Source organism: Microtus oregoni, unplaced genomic scaffold (genome assembly GCF_018167655.1).
Source record: "Microtus oregoni isolate MIOR12 unplaced genomic scaffold, Mior012 000036F_ref0000092, whole genome shotgun sequence".
Lineage (NCBI taxonomy): Eukaryota > Metazoa > Chordata > Mammalia > Rodentia > Cricetidae > Microtus > Microtus oregoni.
Window position 1 is genome coordinate 5618291 of NW_024543095.1, and position 21129 is coordinate 5639419.

General features: G+C 37.8%; 1 protein-coding gene across 6 annotated transcripts in view; it reads left to right on the forward strand.

Annotated features, from left to right (window-relative positions):
• Positions 1–21129, forward strand: part of Birc6 (baculoviral IAP repeat containing 6) — a 187690-nt gene that overhangs the window by 160589 nt on the left and 5972 nt on the right. For all 6 annotated transcript variants that reach the window (XM_041631170.1, XM_041631171.1, XM_041631172.1 and 3 more), the window contains 6 exons: positions 7552–7697; positions 9136–9246; positions 9854–10071; positions 11633–11794; positions 15785–15862; positions 18363–18551. In XM_041631170.1, the coding sequence (XP_041487104.1) occupies positions 7552–7697; positions 9136–9246; positions 9854–10071; positions 11633–11794; positions 15785–15862; positions 18363–18551 (904 nt within the window). The remainder of the gene's footprint in view (positions 1–7551; positions 7698–9135; positions 9247–9853; positions 10072–11632; positions 11795–15784; positions 15863–18362; positions 18552–21129) is intronic.

Below are 21129 nucleotides of genomic sequence, written 5' to 3' on the forward strand. Positions count from 1 at the left end.
AGAATGAGACCCTGTCTCAAAAACAAACAAAAAAGGAAAGATTAGTCTGGGGGCTGATTGGGAGGTATAGTGGTTAGGGACTTTCTGGTGGCAGGGTAGGGAAAGCTATCTTTAGCTAGCAAAAGGCTGGTGGGCCCTGAGGGGTGGCATCTGCTGAGCCAGCAAAGGGACTTTGGGGGCCTGCTGAGTCAGCAGAAAGCTATGGCGTTCCTGCTGATCTGTTGTCCCTAAAAGCTGTGATTTTCCTGAGTATTGTCTGTTTAGCTCTGTCTGTCCCATTCTAGTGAACTGAAACTAAATCTGGTCTCTCAGGCTATTAGGAAAGCCTGTCTTCACTCTGGTCTGCCCTGCCATCTTCCCTCTCCCTGACACCTTTCTTAATTTCTACCTCAGTAATAAAGTTTTATGTGAAATGACAATTTTGGGTTTTTTTCTTTTTAAATCAAATTGCATTACATTAGTTCTCTTTTTTTTTCTCAGACAGAATAGGGGATGGAGGGATGGCTCATTCCTTAAGATCACTGGCTTCAAAACAAAATCAGTGTACATGATAATGTGTTGTGCTATATCTCAAGCAGTTTTAATACCAAATTTGAATCTATTGCTTTTAGTTTATAATACATTTCTAGGCACATCACAGATAAGTAGCTTCTTTCTGTTATCTAGATTGTCAGAGCTGTCAGGAACTCTTTGGAATTCAGCTTGCCATCTTTTACGGATAGGAAGGTCCATAAAAATTGTGACTTGGAGTGCTACAATCAAATTTTTTTACGCCTAATACTGTAATCAATGTATTCACTAAATTAAACTTAGCCTCTAAAGACCTGTTAGGTTTGTTATCATACCAAATCAAAACAGTAGTGATGGGGAACACTGGATTTTGGGCCAGATATTTATAGTGTAGAAAAATAATTTAAATGTAAGTAATGAATTTTAAATTATTTTTACAATTAAAAAATGTATAAGATCTGAAGAGAAACCCAGGAATTAATTTATAAAACATCTCTATGCCAGAGAGAAGACTCCATGTCTGTGACTTCACTTATGTTTACATCATATACACAGACATACACAATAAATAAAAAGCTGTAAAAAAAGAAAAGCCCCTAATCTATTGATAATCTTTGGAGACACATGAAATAATACAGATTATTACAGTTTTTCTCTTAGTTTCTCTAGTTATAACTTTTAATTAGTAGAGTACCAAACCATATTTTTAAGACTTAATATTTTGGGGCTGAAGAACTAGCCCAATTGTTAAGAACATTTACTGCTCTTACAGAGCCAAGATTCACACACATGATGACTCAACCACCAGTAACTCTAATTCTGGGAGATTTGACACTGTTCTCTGGCTTCTGTGAGCACCAGACACAAATATAGTGTACATACATATGGCAAAACTCACTCACACATAAAATAAATAAAAATCTTAAAAAAAGAGAGCCATATGTTATGATGCATTTCTCCTAACTGCTTGGGAGTCCAAGATAGGGGGGGTTTGCAAGTACGAGGACAGCATTAGCAACAGAGTGATGGATTCCATCACCTCACCACTACCGCTCAAAAGGAAGATAATCTGTTCATTAAGAAAAGGATTTGGAGTGTAGATAAGGTAGTTATTGTGCTTTATGTACATATTATTTCCACTTCAATAGAAATATGAGTGTCTAGTGTAAAGGTCATTTTGTTACCTACAAAATACTTATACTGTGAACATATTTGAACCCCTTTGTTTTCTACCCGGTAGCCTGGGATTCATTTTCTGCTGGTCCCTACAGCCTGTGTAATCTCACAGTGGAGTCAAAGTGTAGCTGTAGTCCTTTGGTTCCCCTTTAAGTAGATGTGAACTTTTTCTCACTTTTCAGAGGCAGGAGCAGTATTTGTGCAAATATTAACTATTGGACTATAGTAGCTAAATAATCATATTCTGCAGTATTCAGTATTTCATGGTTTCACCGAAAACTTGAGAGAGATACTTGCTGCTAATCAGAATTAGGCTTAATTGCTGTAAGAGTAGAATACACATGACATTCAGTGTAAGGTGCTTCGAATGTAAAACTTTTCTTTGGCAATCCTCAAGTGAGCATTCTTAATTTCCACTTTTCTTAGCAATCTCATAGGGCCTTTGTGAGAAGAAATCCATCATACTCAAGTAAAATGTTGATAAAAATACTGGATGCTGGTGGTGCATGCCTGAATCTCAGCAGAGTCAGGCAGAGACTGGTGGGTTTCTGTGAGTTTGAGGCTATGCTGCTCTACAGAACTAGTTCCAGGATAGCCAGGGTTACACAAAGAAACTATATGTGGGCGAGGGGATGGGGGGAGGTAGCGGGCAGAGATATCCCATTCCTTTTGGTTTTTTGAGACAGGGTTTCTCTGTAGTTTTGGAGCCTGTCCTGGAACTAGCTCTTGTAGACTAGGCTGGCCTCGAACTCAACAGAGATCCGCCTGCCTCTGCCTCCCGAGTGCTGGGATTAAAGGCTTGTGCCACCACTGCTGGGCTCCCCCCCCCTTTTTTTTTTAAATCAACTGAAGTTTATTATTTGACCTGTTCTATTCAAAACAAAACAAAAAGATCTGATTCTCTTACTTTAAGCTCCCTTAACATTGACCTTATAAAAGTTCAGTCAAAGCTTTTCTTTCCCCAACTCCTGCTTGTTTCTTTTGAGAAAACTATCCTAGCTTCTTGTGCCTCTGCCTCTTATGCTTACAACATAAAAGTTCTGATTCCTTAATCAAGAAGCAGTAGACAATGCCATATCTTTTTTTTATTTCAAAAAAATAAGGTTTTTAATTTTTTTTTTAAGAGAAAGAGATAAGTTGTTAGACACCAGTCTGGAGCTGGATACTTGCTGGTTGTTATGCACATACATATATGGTTTTAAACACAAAAAATGTTTTAATTCCAACCCGATTTTCCATCTCAAATATCACTCTAGCCCAACCCATCACCATCTCTTTGCTGGACCTCTCCCCCTATACCCCCCAGGAATTCCTAACCAGCTTTTTCCCCCCTCTGTTGTCCTGTAACACAGCACAGCAGAATTTGGGACCTAAGACCACAACATATATGTCCTTTCTCCTTAACAAACTCACCTCAATGAACTTGTAAGTGACTTAGAATGCAATCCCACTGCAAAGCCATATCTTTATTCATTCCTTTTTAAAACATTAGGCAGGTTCGTCTGTCAACAGTTGTTTGTTTTTGTTGTTGTTGTTTTTAAAACTGTGTAGTTCTCACTGACATGGAACTCGCTATGTGTACCAGGCTGGCCTGGAACTCACAGAGATCTCCCTGGCAGTCATAAACTTTTTAGTTGCTGTTATAAACAGTGAAGCTGGTGTTTATCTCCCCATCCTCCCACCCCAGCTGAGGACTGAATCCTTGCTGCCACAGCACTAATCCCAAACCCCACTCTTTCTTTTAGGTTAAATTGTGTTGTCCCTTGGTAAACTGGTGACAATATATTTGTGTCACCTCCATTTGCACATACACAATACCATTACTATGTCTGGTGATATTCAGAACCTAATATATTGGACCTAAAAAGAATCCTCGTGCCTGTGTTTTAAGTGCTTTCCAGTGGCACTTATTTATTCTTCCCAAGGCCTGGTTGCTTGTCTGCCCACCCCACCCCTTCATTTAAATCATTAAAAATTCAGCTGGCTCTTTAAGTTAGAGAGAGTTTAAGTAAAACTAAAAAGAAATATTAATAAAATGTAAGCTTTAACTTAATCATGGGACATGTCTCCCAGAGGTCCTTTCCTTACTTGTAGGCATGTCTTATCAATTACTTTGATACTTTCTGGAGATGCAGGAAGCAAATAGTTATCTACGGTAATTTTTTATTAATGAACGTCTTATTTACTTTTGACCTTAATTTTCTTTAAACTGTAATTCTGGCAAAGGGCTTTACAACTAAGGAAAGAAGTGTAGTTATTGTTTCAGGGCTTAATGTTGGTGCTAGTTTCCAGTAGTCCTGAACCTTTAAGACAGCTCCTTCACGTGGCTGTGCTTTTAAATGCTTATTTCACTTTGTGGGACTTTCATCTTAGAAACAGAAGTTAGGGAATTAAAAATGAGTTTGTTTTCCTTTTGCACTACTAAGAAAATACCTGTTTTAAGTATGTTTTATTTCTGAATTATAAAGTCACATAATTCTGATACAGTATAGTAGAGTAATATCTGACTTGATTTTGGCAGTGATACTAGTAGAAGCCATTGATATGATCATGTTGAGGTCTGAAGTTTTTTTAATATATATATAACACTTTTGTTTATTTTGTGTTTGTTTGTGAGTATGCATGTGCCATGGTAAACATAGCAGTCAGGGTGATTTGCTGGATAGAGTTAGTTCATTTCTTTCCTTCCACCTTGTGAATCCCCACGTGCAACTCAGGCTTTCAGGCCCAAACTAGTACCTTTACCAACTGAGCCATCTTACTGGCCCCAGAAATTTTTTGGTTTTATTTCTGTTCCTTAAATCTTTTTGTTTTGAGAAAGGTTTGCCCATTTTGCTCACATCCTAGCTCAGATTTTATCTACAGAGCCAAACTTCACTTTATTAGCTTTTCAGTTGGAATTCACAGCATAGAGGAAAATGTGTACATTGTGATAGTAGAAACCTCAGTTGCTTCCTCGTATTTCTTCAGGGCAGTGATCACAACCAGATTCAACGTATGCACAGAGCAGCGGATGCCATGGTAGCGGCCGTCGCTGATTGCTCTTACCATGTTGGATCCATTGTCAGTCTCAGAGGCCTTCTTCCAGCTAGGTGCCTTGAACCCAAATAGCTTTTCACACAGACTTCAGGATGTGAGCTAAGGTATGGCCTTTTTTCCTGAGCTGGGCCTACATAATGGGTTGACAGTAACCTGCAGCTTTTGTAGACAAGGACTTCTATTAGACATTAGTGGCTACAGTTGCTGATAGGCAGGCAGTGCTTATCCATCCTCTATGTGAAAATCCAATCACCATTTGGAGTCTTTTTTTTTTAAGTTTTTGACAAAGAAACTGTCGAAGTAAAACTTACTTGAAAACATGCTTTGTGATTCTGCCATTTTATCTTCAATGTGAAATAGTTGTTTTTATGAACTTGGTGTAAATTTTATTAAATTTCTGGATTCTTGAACTGCTTAAAAACTTAATTTTGGTTTAAAAAACATAAAACTTACTATTTTGCTAATACTCTTACAATAGCCTGTCAGTAATCTTCCTTTTAAAATTGAAATTAAGCCGGGCAGTGGTGGCACATGCCTCAAATCCTAGCACTTGGGAGGCAGAGGCAGATGGATCTCTGTAGTTCAAGGTCAGCGTGGTCTACAGAGCGAGTTCCAGGTCTGGCTCCATAGTTACTGAGAAACTCTTATCTTGAAACAAACAAACAAAACTTACCATTATAAAATTGTTGTCCATACTCAGGAATGCAAATTAAAAACGAGTGATTTCCCCAGTATAACGTTTATGTCACACTGGTAAATACAATAAAGCACTTAATTGCATCGATGCAGTTCACTTTCCACACTGAAGGCTTTGTTTCCTCAAAAAGAAAATACACTTCTATAGAAATAAACAAAAGAACTTGGTTTTCATATCTTCTTAGCATGGTGAGATACATTAGCTTAAAATCTTTTCTGGGAGTACAATAGATCAGCTGCTTGAGGCTTAGGGGCATCATTTAATTTTTACTACAAACATGAATGTTTTCTCAAATAACTTCCTGATTCCTTCCTTATTATAATCCAGTGTCCTAGTAGTTTACTATTTTCTAACCTTCATGATGCTTATAATTGGGGAGGGAAGAATCCTTGTAAATCAAGAGTGGCTATTGTAATGAACCTCTGTACCGTTCTTGATCCTCAGCATTTGAAATTGGGTGTGACTTTAGGTAGATACTATTGGCAGCCTATTTGAGCTTTTCTACAAGAATCATTTCTTCATTAAGAAGTGGCCAGTCTTGGTTGACTCTCGAAGTAAAATTATCTGATATTTTAGCTTTAAAACAGTGCATATTCTCTGCTTATAGGTAAACACAAATGTTTATATACACGTACACACATTGAGGCTAGTGCTGAAGTGGTATACTATACCAAAACATGCTGAGTTGTTTTCTGGGTGGCAAAGGAAACCATTTCTTTTCTGTGACTTCTTAAATCAGAGGGAAGGTAAGGACAATGATCCAATGACACATTGTACCTTTTCAGTTAGGTCGTCCTGCCAGGTGAAAGATAGTAGATAACATTATTTAGACTAATTGTGGATACTGATGGTTTTGACACATTGGAACCAAGTACAGAGCATAAGCCTTAATGCTATAGTTTTTTGCTGCTGTTTACCTCATGAGTGGCTTCTTTGCTACTTACTGTCTCCCTATAGTTAAGCAAGGAGTTACTTTTGAGCAAATTTCTCTGTGTGATAAGGTTCATTTTTGTGTGTAGATGGCATACTATTTTGTTAGATTCTTCAACATTCTGCTGATTTTAAAAATTGATTCTCAGCCAGGCACATACTTTTAATCCCAGCACTAGGGAGGAGGCCAGCTTGGTCTACAGAGCGAGTTCCAGGACAGTCAGAGCTACACAGAGAAACCCTATCTCAAAACAACAACAACAACAACAACAAAACTTCTCTATAGCTCCATGCCTTCTTTCTGAAATATTTTAATATAATGGTAAAGTCTTTTTCTTGGTAGGTTTTCATATAGAAAAATAAGTGCTATAGAGTTTAGATTGTGCCTTAGAAAGATTTCATATATCTTTGACTATGTTGTTTATTTTGAAACCTATACTTCATTAACAATGATAATTTGTTTTGAAGATCTAAACAATAAAGTTATTTATTAAGTGAATATTATTTGTCAAGAGTTGCAATAGAAGAAAAAGAAATACTTAGTTGTGATTTTAGTGAATCTTATACTGAAACCTTGCTGTGACACATGCTATTGTGATAATTTGATAATTTGGGGACCTGAAAAGAAGTAATAGACTGATGCTTTGAGGTGTTATAACACATGGTATTAGAAGTGTGTAGCAGCTGTTTATTGTATCTTGTAAGAGACCCATTTTTGAAATACTAAATTCTTTTGTTCTCAGAAATTAGCATATTCAGTGAAATACAGGTATTTTTAAATTGCCAAGAAGTTTTTGATTCCAAAGTTTTGTAAGACAAGAGTTTACTAATTTACAAGAGTAGAAGTGTTTTTCTTTTTTTAACCTCTGGGTACTTAAAATTAAATGTTTATTTGGTTGTTTACCTTGATAATTATGTAATGCTTATTTTTTTGTCTTTTAACTAGGCAGGAACAGTCTACCCATAACTTTATTTGTTATTCTAGGGATTAATCTATGGCTTTAGAAGCAGTAATGAATGTGACTTGAGCTTCTTACTTACCACATGTGACAAGTGTAACATATACTCTGTCATTTTTAACCACTGTTACTGAATTAAAGTATTTTATTTATTTGTTTGTTTATTTATTTGCAGTTCTAAAACTTAATTTGCCTGCATTTCTTTCTATGCTTTTCTTTCATTTTTTTTTTTTTAAACAGATCTAAAAGGGAAAATGTTAAAACAGGAGTCAAACCAGATGCACCTGATCAAGAACCAGAAGGACTTACTCTTCTGGTCCCAGACATCCAGAGGACTGCTGAGATCGTCCGTGCAGCCACCACCAGTCTGTGGCAAGCCAATCAAGGCCAGTAGTGTCTTATGTGATTTTTTGTTTTTTTTTACCCCGTTTGTACAAACCATGTTTTAAATAGCATGTCAGAATGTATTTTTCCCCATTTTCAGGTAAGTTCTTGAACTTACAAGTTCACTCTATGTTAGATTTTGTTCTTTGTCAGTTTAGTTAAGACTATCTTCTCAGTGTAAAATAATTTATCTCTGCCAGGTGTGGTGGCACATGTCTTTAATCCCATGGATCTCTCTGAGTTTGAGGCCTAGCTGGTAGTAAATTCGGGACTAACCAGGGCTGTATAATGTGACCTTGTCTCAAAAAAAAAAAAAAACCCTAAAAAAAAATAAAAATTTATCTCTACTACATATGCTAATACTAAATGTAGTAACTTAAAGACATGCATACTAATTTCTTTTTTTTTTCCTTCTCATTGAAAGTCATGGAATTGAAAAGCCTCATTTTGTAAGGAAGTAGTAAATTGAGGTTGCTGCGCGTGCTGGCATGTACCTGTAATCCTAGTACTTAACACAATTTCAAGGCCACCCTCTGCCTCATAAGTACGCCCTACCCCAACTTATCTCTCATTCCCCAGATGTGTGAAGTGGCACAACTTCCATGTTCCATGTGTTGTCCTGGAAGAAAGCAGTGACTTTGTGTCTGTTGCTTTACTTGTGCTGTTTAAAAGTTAATGAGGGGTTTGCCCATTTTTTTTTTTTTTTTGTTTTTCTTTTTGGTTTTTTTTTTTTTTTTTTTTTTTTTCGAGACAGAGTTTCTCTGTAGCTTTGGTGCCTGTCCCGGAACTAGTTCTATAGACCAGGCTGGCCTCGAACTCCCAGAGATCCGCCTGCCTCTGCCTCCCGAGTGCTGGGATTAAAGGCGTGCGCCACCACTGCCTGGTGGGTTTGCCCATTTTTATGTTTAGGAAAGAGAAAAGTAATTCCATTTCCTCAAAGTGATAAAATAGGAAGATGGTTTTGAAAAATATGATAGAAATTTAGTAATAAAAGCCTGAATGTAGAAGTGGATTGTTTTTCAATTTAATGTCACACAGAAAGAGAAGAAGGGGTGGGGGCTGATTGAGAAGAGGAAAGGTATTTGTGGGAGGGGATCAAGACAGTAATGGAATATGATTAGAATACACTGTTTTGTTTTGTTTTTTTTCTTTTTCTTTTTCTTTTTCTTTTTTTTTTTTCTGAGACAGGGTTTCTCTATGTAACAGCTGTGGCTGTCCTGGAACTAGCTTTGTAGACCAAGCTGGGCTCAAACTCACAGAGATCTGCCTGCCTCTGCCTCCTGACTTCGCTGGGATTAAAGGTGTGCATCACCACACCTGACTCAGAATACATTATTGTATACATGGATGAAACCTATTGTTATATATAATTTGTGTATGCTAATAAAAACATTTTAAAACCTATACTTATGTTATTTATCTTGAAATATTAAATTACAGAAAAAAAACTAGGTGAATACTCAAAGAAAGTGGCTATGAAACCCAAACCTTTGTCAGTATTAAAATCACTTGAAGAAAAATATGTGGCTGTCATGAAGAAGTTGCAGTTCGGTAAGTTGAAATTTCTCATCTACTACGATGTCATCATCACCCTTCTGGCAGTGATGATTAAGTGTATGCAGGTAAGTAAGAGATTTCTAGACTTGAGCTAGGTATGGTGGCACTCACTTATAATTCCACTACACTGGTGGCAGAGGCAGAAGAGTTATGATTTTAAGGATAGCCTGTGTCATATTGAGATGCTGCCTCAAAAATTATTCGTGTGTGTTTAAAAATGTGACTGTGACCTGATTTCTACTTTCTGTACACACATGAAAGCTTCTGCCATCTTTGACTTGAGGTCCCTGTGTGTATAGACACAACATTCTCATCCTAACTCCAAGAGCTGCCGTAGAACAATCTACACAAATAAAAGCACAGGTGGAGCTCTGCAGAGCATGAAGATAATGGACTTTCCTTTCACTTTTCTGCAGTGCTGGGACTTGATCCCAAGATCTCATGCAAGCTAGGGATGTGTTGTGGCACTGCATCCTACCCTGTGGCACTCTTTAGCAGTTCCATTATGGCGGAAGAAGAGATTCAAGGCTTCTTTGTGACATTTGTATCACAACAACTTTTCCATACTGGTAATCTACTTCGGTTTTCTGTCTCCTTTTAGATACATTTGAGATGGTTTCTGAAGATGATGATGGAAAATTGGGTTTTAAAGTAAATTACCACTACATGTCTCAGGTGAAAAATGCTAATGATGCCAACAGTGCTGCCAGAGCCCGCCGTCTGGCTCAGGAAGCGGTGACTCTTTCAACCTCACTGCCTCTATCATCGTCTTCCAGTGTTTTTGTACGCTGTGATGAGGAGCGACTTGACATCATGAAGGTAGAAAGCCTTCCTCAGCTACTCAAGTACTCATGGAAAGAAAGCATTAGACATAGCCTGAATTTTACATTTCAATGTAAATTTTCCTGACCACTTAGGATGGCAGGAAAGGAGCCGTGTTTTAAGTTCAGGATATGCAGGTGAGACAGCATGTGAAGACTCAAAGAAGATACCAGAAGAGACGCCTCTCTTGTGTGTGACCTCTCATAGTTTTGAATCATAGTGTCAGAGGGTTTAGTGCTGAGGAGTTAAGAGGATAAAGTATTCTCAGGTGCCACACTCTTGTTTTATAGGCTGCTTATCAGAAAAGGTCTTTCATCTATGAGAAATCTGTGAATATCATTAAGTTATTTATTTATTAATAAGGTCATAGCGATACAACATAACTTGTACTTTTCTGTTTTAACATTGTGATCTGTCTAATTATAAAGTCTGAGCGAAAACTGTATTAAGAAAAAGTAAAGGGTGCTGGAAAGATGAGTCAGCTGTTAAGAGCACTGCCTGTTCTTCCAGATGTCCTTAGTTGTATTTCCAGCAACCACATGGTGGCTCACAACCCTCTATAATGAGATCTGGTGCCCTCTCCTGGGTGTGCCGGCATACATGCAGGCAGAATACTGTATACATAATAAATAAATATTTGTTAATAAAAAAGAAAAACCAAATATTTGATTCTTAGTGAAAAAATCTTTACATTTATGATTTAATTCATAGGCTAAATTCAGACAGCTAAAATTACTGACTTGTTGACTTCTTTTGAGATGTTTTTCTTAGCTTTGATTTTTCTGAATAATTTTTCTGTAGGAAGGTCATAGACTATGCATGTTTGGCCATTACTGCATAACAGACACTATAGCTTCACACTTGTGTTTCCCTGTGGAGCACTGTGCTATATGTATAAGACTTCCAGCCTAGAACCTCTAGAATAAGTTAATTACTGCCTATGGCCTCCATGCAGCTCTGCACTGCAGGCGGCCTCCTTTGTAGCTCTGTGCTGCAGGTGTCATTGCATCTGTTGACTGACTCAGGTGAAGCTCAGTAGTTGTTATACTTGACTACTGACTGGCTCTTGCTGTTTTTCTTTACACCGTTTTTTGTCTCAATACATTGCAGTCCTTTTTCCTACTCCTATTTTTTTTCTCTCTTATCTGATTCAGAGAAAATAAATGCCTTTATGCTTTGAGTTCAGTTGTTGATTATAACTCTTAAAACTCTCAGAAAAGCTTCTTCTCTTTCTCTCCTCTCTCTCTCTCTCTCTCTCTCTCTCTCTCTCTCTCTCCCTCCCCCTTTTAATAAACATTTATGGCTAAAAAAAAAAAAAAAAAAAAAAAAAAAAAAAACTCTCAGAAAAAAAGCTCTTTACATTTTAAAAGAAGTTTAAGATTCAGATAAACTTTCTTGATGCTAATAAAAATCCATTCTTAATCAGAAACCTTTTCCGAATACTGTGTTTATGGTTCTTTTATCACTGTTTGCCCAGGCTTGTGCACTGGCTGTCTTGCAATGCTAAGGTCATGATGAAGGTGATTGTCACAAGTCTCTCTGTTTATGTACATACCAGGTTCTTATAACTGGGCCAGCGGACACACCCTACGCAAACGGCTGCTTTGAGTTTGATGTATATTTTCCTCAAGATTATCCTAGCTCACCTCCTCTTGTGAACCTAGAAACAACTGGGGGTCATAGTGTACGCTTCAATCCCAACCTTTACAATGATGGCAAGGTAAGGTAGTTGGGTCTTTTGTTTCTAAGGCCACACTGATCTGAAGGTTTTTTTGTGATTCAAACAAAAATTGGTCGGTTTCCTTTTTTCTTCATTCTTAGCTTCCTCTATTTGCATAGACAGAAAAGGGTGAAACACAACAATTGACACCTTCCATGAACCTATCCAGCTCCTAGTACAGCAGAACCAGTGTCTGGTTTGGAAGATTCCTTTGCTTCTATATCTTCAGTTCTGGTCATCTTTTCATGAATGCCTGAGCACAGCACCACTGTCCTCTTTGCAGTTCACAACTTCATCTTTCCACCTTAAACCCCCTTACAGTCCATGGACACAGAATTAAGAACTTGATTTTTCAAACTTATTTTCACATTTTTTTTTAATTAGCAATAGGATGGTTCATTCTTACTATTAAAAACATCTAACAAAGAAATGTAATTTAAAATTATTTCTGGGCCTGGAAAACAGTAGGTCTGTGATAGATCATGTTTGCCTACCATGGTCATGGCTTTGGGTTCAGTTCTGAAAATAAAAAGTTTTATTTAAAACAGAAATCTTTTTATTTCTCTTTTTTTTTAATATTTATTTATTTATTATGTATACAATATTCTGTCTGTGTGTATGCCTGCAGGCCAGCAGAGGGCACCAGACCCCATTACAGATGGTTGTGAGCCACCATGTGGTTGCTGGGAATTGAACTCAGGACCTTTGGAAGAGCAGGCAATGCTCTTAACCTCTGAGCCATCTCTCCAGCCCCCATGAGCCATCTCTCCAGCCCCCATGAAACAGAAATCATTTCATAAGACTATAAACCTAAATTTCAAAAGAATTATCACTTTTCAATATAATTTTGGACATTTTAGTAGAATTCTAGTAGTAAATCCCATGGTGAGTTTTGTGGCTTTAAATACCACAAAAATGTTCGGGGGAGGGCCCACTTGTTCGTCCTGGCCGCCCAGCTAGCGTAGCCCCGAAATAATCACACAGAAACTATATTAATTAAAATCACTGCTTGGCCCATTAGCTCTATCTTTTTATTTTCTAACTCTTAGATCTTAATGTAACCCATTTCTATTAATCCATGTATTACCGTGTGGCTGTAGCTTACTGGCTAAAGTTTCAGTATGTCTTACTCTGGCGGTGGAGGCTCCATGGCATCTCCCTGACTCTGCCCTTCTTTCTCCCAGTATTCAGTCCAGTCCTCCCCACCTACCTAAGTTCTGCCCTATCATCAGGCCAAGGCACTTTTTTTTTTTTTTTGGTTTTTTCAGACAGGGTTTCTCTGTGGCTTTGGAGCCTGTCCTGGAACTAGCTGTGTAGACCAGGCTGGTCTCGAACTCACAGAGATCTGCCTGCCTCTGCTTCCCGAGTGCTGGGATTAAAGGCGTGCGCCACCATCGCCCGGCTCCAAGGCACTTTTTTTATTCATTAATGGTTATCACAGAACACAGAGGGGACAAGAAGTTAAGAGGAAATGTATAGGAGCTATGGAGGTTGCTCACAGTTAGGAGCACTTTCTAGAAGACCTGATGCCATCATCTGACCTCCCTGGGCACTAGGCACACACATAAGCAGATATTTCTTGGTGGGAAGAATAACAAATTTATGCAGAAGCAGACAGATCTCTGAGTTCAAGACCAGCCTGGTCTACAGAGTGAGGTTCAGGACAGTCAAGGCTACACAGAGAAATTCTCTCAGCCACCCCCATCTCCCTCCAAGAAAGAATAGGAATTTTTTTTATTGTTTTTATTGAGCTATATGATTTTCTACACTTTCCTTCCTTCCTTTCCCCTTCCTTTCTGCCCTTCCCATGGTCCTTATGCTCCCAATTTGCTCAGGAGGTCTTGTCTCTTTCTACTTCCCATGTAGATTACATCCATGTATGTCTCTCTTTGGGTCCTCTTTGTTGTCTAGGTTCTCTGGAATGATGAATTGTAGGCTGGTTTTCTTTGGTTTATGTCTAAAAGCTCCTTATGAGTGAGTACATGTGATATTTGTCTTTCTGTGTCTGGGTTACCTCATTCAAAATGATGTCTTCTAGCTCCTTTCATTTTCCTGCAAAATTCAAGATGTTGTTATTTTTTTTTCTGCTGTGTAGTGCTCCATTATGTAAATGTACCGCTTTTTTTTTTAAAAATCCATTCTTCGGTCAAGGGGCATTTAGGTTTCCAGGTTCTGGCTATGACAAACAAAGCTGCTATGAACATAGTTGAGCACATGTCCTTGTGGCACGATTGAGCATCCTTTGGATATATACCCAAAAGTAGTATTGTTGGGTCTTGAGGTAGGTTGTTTACTAACTTTCTCAGAAATTACCATACTGATATCCAAAGGGGATGTACCAGTTCCTACCAACAGTGGAGGAGTGTACCCTTTACCCCACATCCACTCCAGCATAAGTTGTCATCAGTGTTTTGATCTTGGCCAAGAATAGTAAATTCTTAAAAATAGTCTTTTAATCAAAGACGTCTCCAAGGTTTAACTTTCTTTACCCTTTTTTTTCAACCAGTTTAACATGTGATATGTCACTCTTTCATCCTCATTATCAGTTAATAAATCATAAAAGTGGAACTAGTTTTTTAGTTTTTTTGCATAAAATTTAACAGAGGCACCATTTATATTCTTTAGAAAGCAAAGAACAGGTTTTCTGGGACAGAAACTGAAGTAGCTGCGTTAACTTTTCTTGATCGATACCAGGTCACAAATAATGTATAAAGAAGAATTTACCTAAACAATTCATTCCATAGGATGGAGTGGGTGTGGATGAGGGGTTGAGACACCAGTATCCTGATGTTTAATATTCATTCTAAGTGTCTTTGTTGAATGACTTACACAAATATACAGTTTTTGTCACTAGTTTTGTAGTTCCAGGGTCAGATGGAGGGCCTCATGCATGCTGAGTAAGCACTCTGCCACAGAGAAGCCCTGTCCTTTTAGAGGTGACTCAACAACCACCTGTAAATTCCAGCTACATGTAAATTCTGACAATTCTGGCCTCTGTGGCACCTGCACATGTGTGTGCACATAGATCTTAAAATGAAACTTTTTTTTAAAAAAGTTAACAGTTGGTGGTGGAAAGATTATTCAGTGGTTAAGAGGGATACTGTGCAGGTGATTGTGACACACACCTTTACACACGGGTGGCAGAGACAGGTAGATTTCTGAAGCCTGGTCTATAGAGCAAGCTCCAGAACAGCCAAGGCTACACAGAGAAACCCAGTCGTGGGGGGGGGGGGGGGCATACTGCTATTCTAGAAGACCTCTGTTTGATTCCCAGCACCACGGCCCACATCAGGTATCCTCACAACTGATCTTGTGCCCTTTGCTTCAGTGGTACCTGTATACATATGGTTGCTGGTGAGGTGACTTGGTGTACTTGCAGCTAATCCCAACAACCTAAGTTTTTTTCCCTGAACCCACATAGTGAAAGGAGAGAACTGACTTCTTCATGTTGTTCCTGACCTCCACATGCATGTCCACACACATACACATACAAATAATTTAAATTGCACCAGAAGTTTTTGGTTTTTAAAAAAAAAAAATGTATTGTGTTTTCATTAAGATGCCTGTTATGGTGGGCTAGTGACATAGTTCCGTTGGTTACATTACCTGTTTACTGTGCCCAAAGCCTTGGTTTAATACCCAGTGCTGCATTAACAGGGTATGGTGATGTATCCCTGTTATGCTCATGCTAGAGCAGTAGAGGCAAGAGGATCAGAAACATCTACTACAAAGCTAGTTGAAGACCCACTTGAACTATGTAGATGACAAAAAAGATACATATTATTTATGCAGATATGGATGTATAGACGGCAAGTTTTCCTTATGAAGAAATTGTAATACCACATGGGTTTTGTTCACACCTGAAGATGAAGTAGGCTTTCACAGAGTTAGGTAGACTTTGACTTGAGAGCATCGTGTTTTTTATTTCTAGTTGGAACAGTTAGCTATCAAACACTCCTTTAGATGCTGTTTATGTCTTTCTCCCTTCAGGTTTGTTTAAGCATCCTAAACACGTGGCATGGAAGGCCAGAAGAGAAGTGGAATCCTCAGACATCAAGCTTTTTGCAAGTAAACAAAGTTTCTCTGACAGATTTACTTACACTCTTAAGAACTGTGTATGTTGCAGGTGAAATTAGTGACCAAAAATAAACATAGAAAATGGTCCAGAAAGATAAAAGACGGAAAATGCTAACTAGCAAATGTAGTAGTCTCTTGGAGAGTTTAGAGTCTGAAGTTAGGACATAAAACAAACATTAAACTTGTTGAAAACAAATTGTTCCAAAGGTTCTTAAAATACAGTGTGCTGCATTAAGGGGATTTAGCTATGTATGTCTCCTGTCTTGTGCATCAGATTCAATACACTGTTGTTACTACCCACTTCTTCAGCTATAGTGTGGTGATAGTTAGAATTTTTAGTTACCTGATGATCAAAAGTAATGTCCTGTAATTCATAAAATTTAAGAGTTTAGCTCCTATTTTCAGAGCATTTGATATATAAGATTGAATAATCTTCAGAGCTTGTATTTCTGTAAGTCAGTTAAGCACATAAAATCTGTCGATCTCATTTGTTGTTATTACTTTATAATAATTTAGACTTAGCCACAGGTCACATGGTAAGCGTGTGTGTTCACTATAATGCTTGTTAATTAAGAGACAGTAGTTAGTCATGATTGTTAAAGGATACTTTGAATGCAAATATACAGTTTTGTGTTTAAAAAGAGACAACCAAAAATTATCACCAGGTAAGCCTACTAAAAGTTGACCTATCCTAAAAGATTATTTTCCTTAATCTTAGTTTCTGTTAGATGAGAAACATGAAAATAAACTTCTATTAGTTGATTTTCCTGTTTGAAACTGAATATACTAAAAATTTGAAGCTTTTATTTATTTATGTATTGTTAAAGTTTGTTTTGCTTTCAGTTTCAGTTTTTTTTTTGAGACTGGGTCACACTGGCTGGCCTCAAACTCCAAAGGTCTGCCTCCCTCTCCTCCGGTGCTGGAATTAAAGGCATGCAGCACTCGCCTGGATGGAAGAACTTTTGAACTTACATTTGGGGCCACAGTGTCTCATCTGAAAATTACTTTCTTAAAATAGATTTTAAATTATAGGTTTGTGATAAGAATTTGACTTAATTTTCTCTCCTTTTGTAGAAAATTTAGTAATATAGCCTATTCATGTAAGTGAGAGAGGAGATATATTTGAAAGACAATAAATGGTAGAACTAACCATACCTAAAAGGCTCTCTGGGAAGTATCAGATTTGAGAAGAAAATCATTCTCCTTCATTGATATTTTTAAATTAATTTCATAAACTTTTTATATTTATTTATTTATTATGTATACAATAGTCTGTGTGTATGCCTGAAGGCCAGAAGAGGGCGCCAGACCTCTTTACAGATGGTTGTGAGCCACCATGTGGTTGCTGGGAATTGAACTCAGGACCTTTGGAAGAGCAGGCAATGCTCTTAACCACTGAGCCATCTCTCCAGCCCAAACTTTTTAAGCTGTGTTTATTTTATCTCCCAGTTGCTCAGGTTAAGGTGTTATTGTTTCCCTTGGTTGCTAATGCTGGCTGTAATAACACTCCATATCAGTTGTAACCATATCCACTGCTGGGTCAGGCGTTTTGGGTGTCTATTTTATCTGTGTTATTTATTTAATGTGAAATTTTTACAAGTGTGAAGCCAGGCATTGTAGCACACACCTTAAATCCCAGCAGGAGACAGAGGTAGACAGATTTCTGAGTTTGAGGCCAGCCTGATCTATTTAGTGTATTCCATGACGGCCAGGAGTACATAGTTAGACCCTGTCTCAAAAAACCGAAAATAAATAAAAAAAAATATGAGAGCCATGGAGGTGGTCTTAGAAGCATAAGTCTATCTATCTTACCAATGAGAGTGTATAGTAATGTTTTACGAACCTCTGTTGAAATAAGAATTAAAGTTCCCTTATCAGGTTTTCTTTGTGAGTATTGTTAGTGGGGCTTGACTGGTTTAATGTTCTACGAGAGTAAGGCTAATTTTAACAGAAGATTCATAAATGTTGTTTAAGGCAGTGGCAGAGGCAGCAGGACTTTTGTGAATTCAAAGCCAGCTAGTTCTAGGCCAGCCAGCGCAATATAGTTAGATACTTCCTTTAAATAAATGAGTAAATAGATATTACATGAGGTCTTAGTGTGGTTAACTTAATTTTGTAGGTTTTTTAATTTTGTTTTTTAAGACAAGGGTCTCATACCTTAACCCAGGGCATTCTGGAATTTATTGTGTAGTCTTGGTTGGCTTTGAGCTTACCCTGATATTCATGACTCAACTACCATAATGTATATGGAGGTTATGCCTACGTGTATGTATGTGCACATATATGCTAGAAATCAAACTCGGGTCCTTTAGAAGAGCAGATTTAACTGCTGAGCTGTATCTCCAGCCCCTAATATTTTATTTATTTATTTTATGCGAGATATACGTGGAAATATGCTAATAGGGACTCCTTAAAGATCAAACAGGATAGCAATTTACTGGCAGCAAAAATGTCTCTTAATAACTATTTTTTAATTTCCTCTTTTCTTCAGGTGTTGGTTTCTGTCCAGTCCCTTATATTAGTAGCCGAGCCTTACTTTAATGAACCAGGATATGAACGGTCTAGAGGCACTCCCAGTGGCACACAGAGTTCTCGAGAATACGATGGAAACATCCGACAAGCAACGGTTAAATGGGCAATGCTAGAACAAATCAGAAATCCTTCACCATGCTTTAAAGAAGTATGTTGGATAAAGTTACACCCTGGAAGGACATTTGAGAATAATTTGTTAGTGTTATATATGCTAAGCTTACAGTACTTATTATAACTAGTAATTAATCCTAAGATCACTAATAACAAAGTGCAGTAAGGTTTAAACCACATGCATCCTGAAAGACACTGAACTTTATCTTGGAACCTTATATTTAACTTTTACTTTTGCATTATGTGTGTAAAGGTAAGAAAACAGCTCTGAGTTTTTGTTTGTTTAGTTGGTTGGTTGGTTTTTGGTTTTTTGAGACAGGGTTTCTCTGTAGCTTTGGAGCCTGTCCTGGAACTAGCTCTTGTAGACCAGGCTGGCTTCGAACTCACAGAGATCCACCTGCCTCTGCCTCTGGGATTAAAGGCGCGTGCCACCACACCCAGCAATATTATTCTTAAACACTGTGAACCCTGTGTTATTCCTGTTATTCAGGTAGAGCTCATGAGCGTGATCTGAAGGAATGTAAAAGGAACATTCCTTCTTTTGTTACTACTACGCGTGTTTACCTGTCCGTGTGCACACATATCCAGAGGTTTGCCTTTTACCTGAAAGGCTAAAGAAGATAGTAGATCTCATGTTATAGGAGATTGATTGTGAATGCATATATCTGTGTATACTCATATATGAACCCTTAGACATAATCTATTTGTTAATTCTGCTTAAATTAGTCACATTAAGATAATTCATTGTGCAATGCCCGTCACCTGTTATTAGGCAGTCTGCCAACTTATTGAGAAAAATCAAGGATAAATACAATTTTCTTGGAGGACCTATATTCTTTTCCTTTGCATCATACATGAATTGTTCAGCACTCTGGGTACTGAGCTGTTAAAACGTCTTGATATTTCTCATGTTTGTAACATGGATTCCAAATTCAGTGATGTATAAAGCTGAATCTTGATTTTTGTTTTCTTTGAACTCTGCCTTTTATTTCACTTATGTAAATTTCAAAGGTCGACAGAATTAGCTTGTTAAGCAAGTTAGGATGAGGGCTGGAGATATAATTTAGTGGTAGAACACTTGGGTTGTATGTGTAAGTCCCAGGGTTTAATCACAAATGTGGGCATGGGGCGTGGGGACAGTGTGGTGAGAGGAAGTACAGGCGTTCTGGCAGGTATGGTGTGCTGCTTTGTACAGGTAGAGGTTACATTGGTGTGCGCTCTACATGAAAAGAATTTAAATAAAAAAATATTTTTTTGTATTTTTGTAAAGCTCTGAAAATATATTTAAAACACTGAAATATACTCATTTATAATTAGATTCCCACCCCCTCGAATAAGCACAAAGGGTACAGTGGGAGAGTGGGATTTAGAAAAAATGAGTACATATTATTTGAAATAATAATTCTATCATCCTTTTGAATCTAACTTGTTAAAATTGGCACTCTTTGCCATTGGATACTGACTATCTTAATGTGATCGTGGTTGTTTTCTGAATTTCCTGGGTATTTTTATTACATGGGAGGGTTTTTGTTATTGTTTCATTTTTTTATCAATTTGTTTTTGAGGCAAGATCTTCTGCTGTCCAGGCTGGCCTCCATTTTTCTCTGTAGATAAGGATCATCTTGAACTTTGGATCTCTGAACATCTTATCCTCCTGTGCTAGGGTTATGGGCATGAGTCCTTGAGCATCAGCTTCAAAAACTACTAAATATGGCATAGGATTGTACTAGGTTTTTTATTTCAGTTCCCATGCCTTTAAAATGATATCTAGCTTTAGACAGTATAGGACAGAGAGAACCCCTTTGGACAATATAGGAACTGAACCAAAATTCACATCTGTTTTCTAATTTATCAGAAAGAGATTCCTAGTGCTTATGTATCAAAACAGTATTCATATTTTTGAAATTTCCAAATGGGATGTGCAGATACTATAAGGGAATTTAGCACTACAAAATAAATTCATCTATAAATTAACTAGAAAATACAGTTGAAAGCTTTGTTTAGATTGGGGGGGAGGAGACAGAGAACACCTGTTACTCATGCTGCCTTCAGAGATCATAAGAATGCATCAGATCCCCTGGAACTGGAGTTATGGTGGTTGTGAACCTCAGTGTGGGCTGGGAAGCAAACCTGCCTTTTCTGCAAGAGCAGCAAGTGCTCTTAACTGTTGAGATGTCTCTCCAGCCCCAGAGGATACAAATTAATGAGTAAGAATGTGCCACAGCTAGGGCTTCATTTTGATTTGAATATGACTGTCTTTGATACTTGCTTGTGCTGTTTGGCTAACTGGCACAGTGGGTACAGGCCCTTTCCACTAAGCCTGCCTATCTGGGTTTAATTCCTGATACAACCTACATGCTAGAAGAAGCACTGATGCCTTTGACCTTTGTGTGTAGTATGGCACATGTGCATACCCACAATAAATAGATAAATAGAAAGCTTTACTTATCCAGATGTTCTTTGAAATCACTTTTAAAGATTTCTTTGTTTTTATTGTGTGGGGTTGGGAGTGTGAACATAAGTGCAAATGCCTAGAGAAACCACTTGGAGCCTGAGTTAACTGGTGGTTGTGAGCCTCCTGACATGGGTGATGGGAACTAAACACAGGTCTTTTG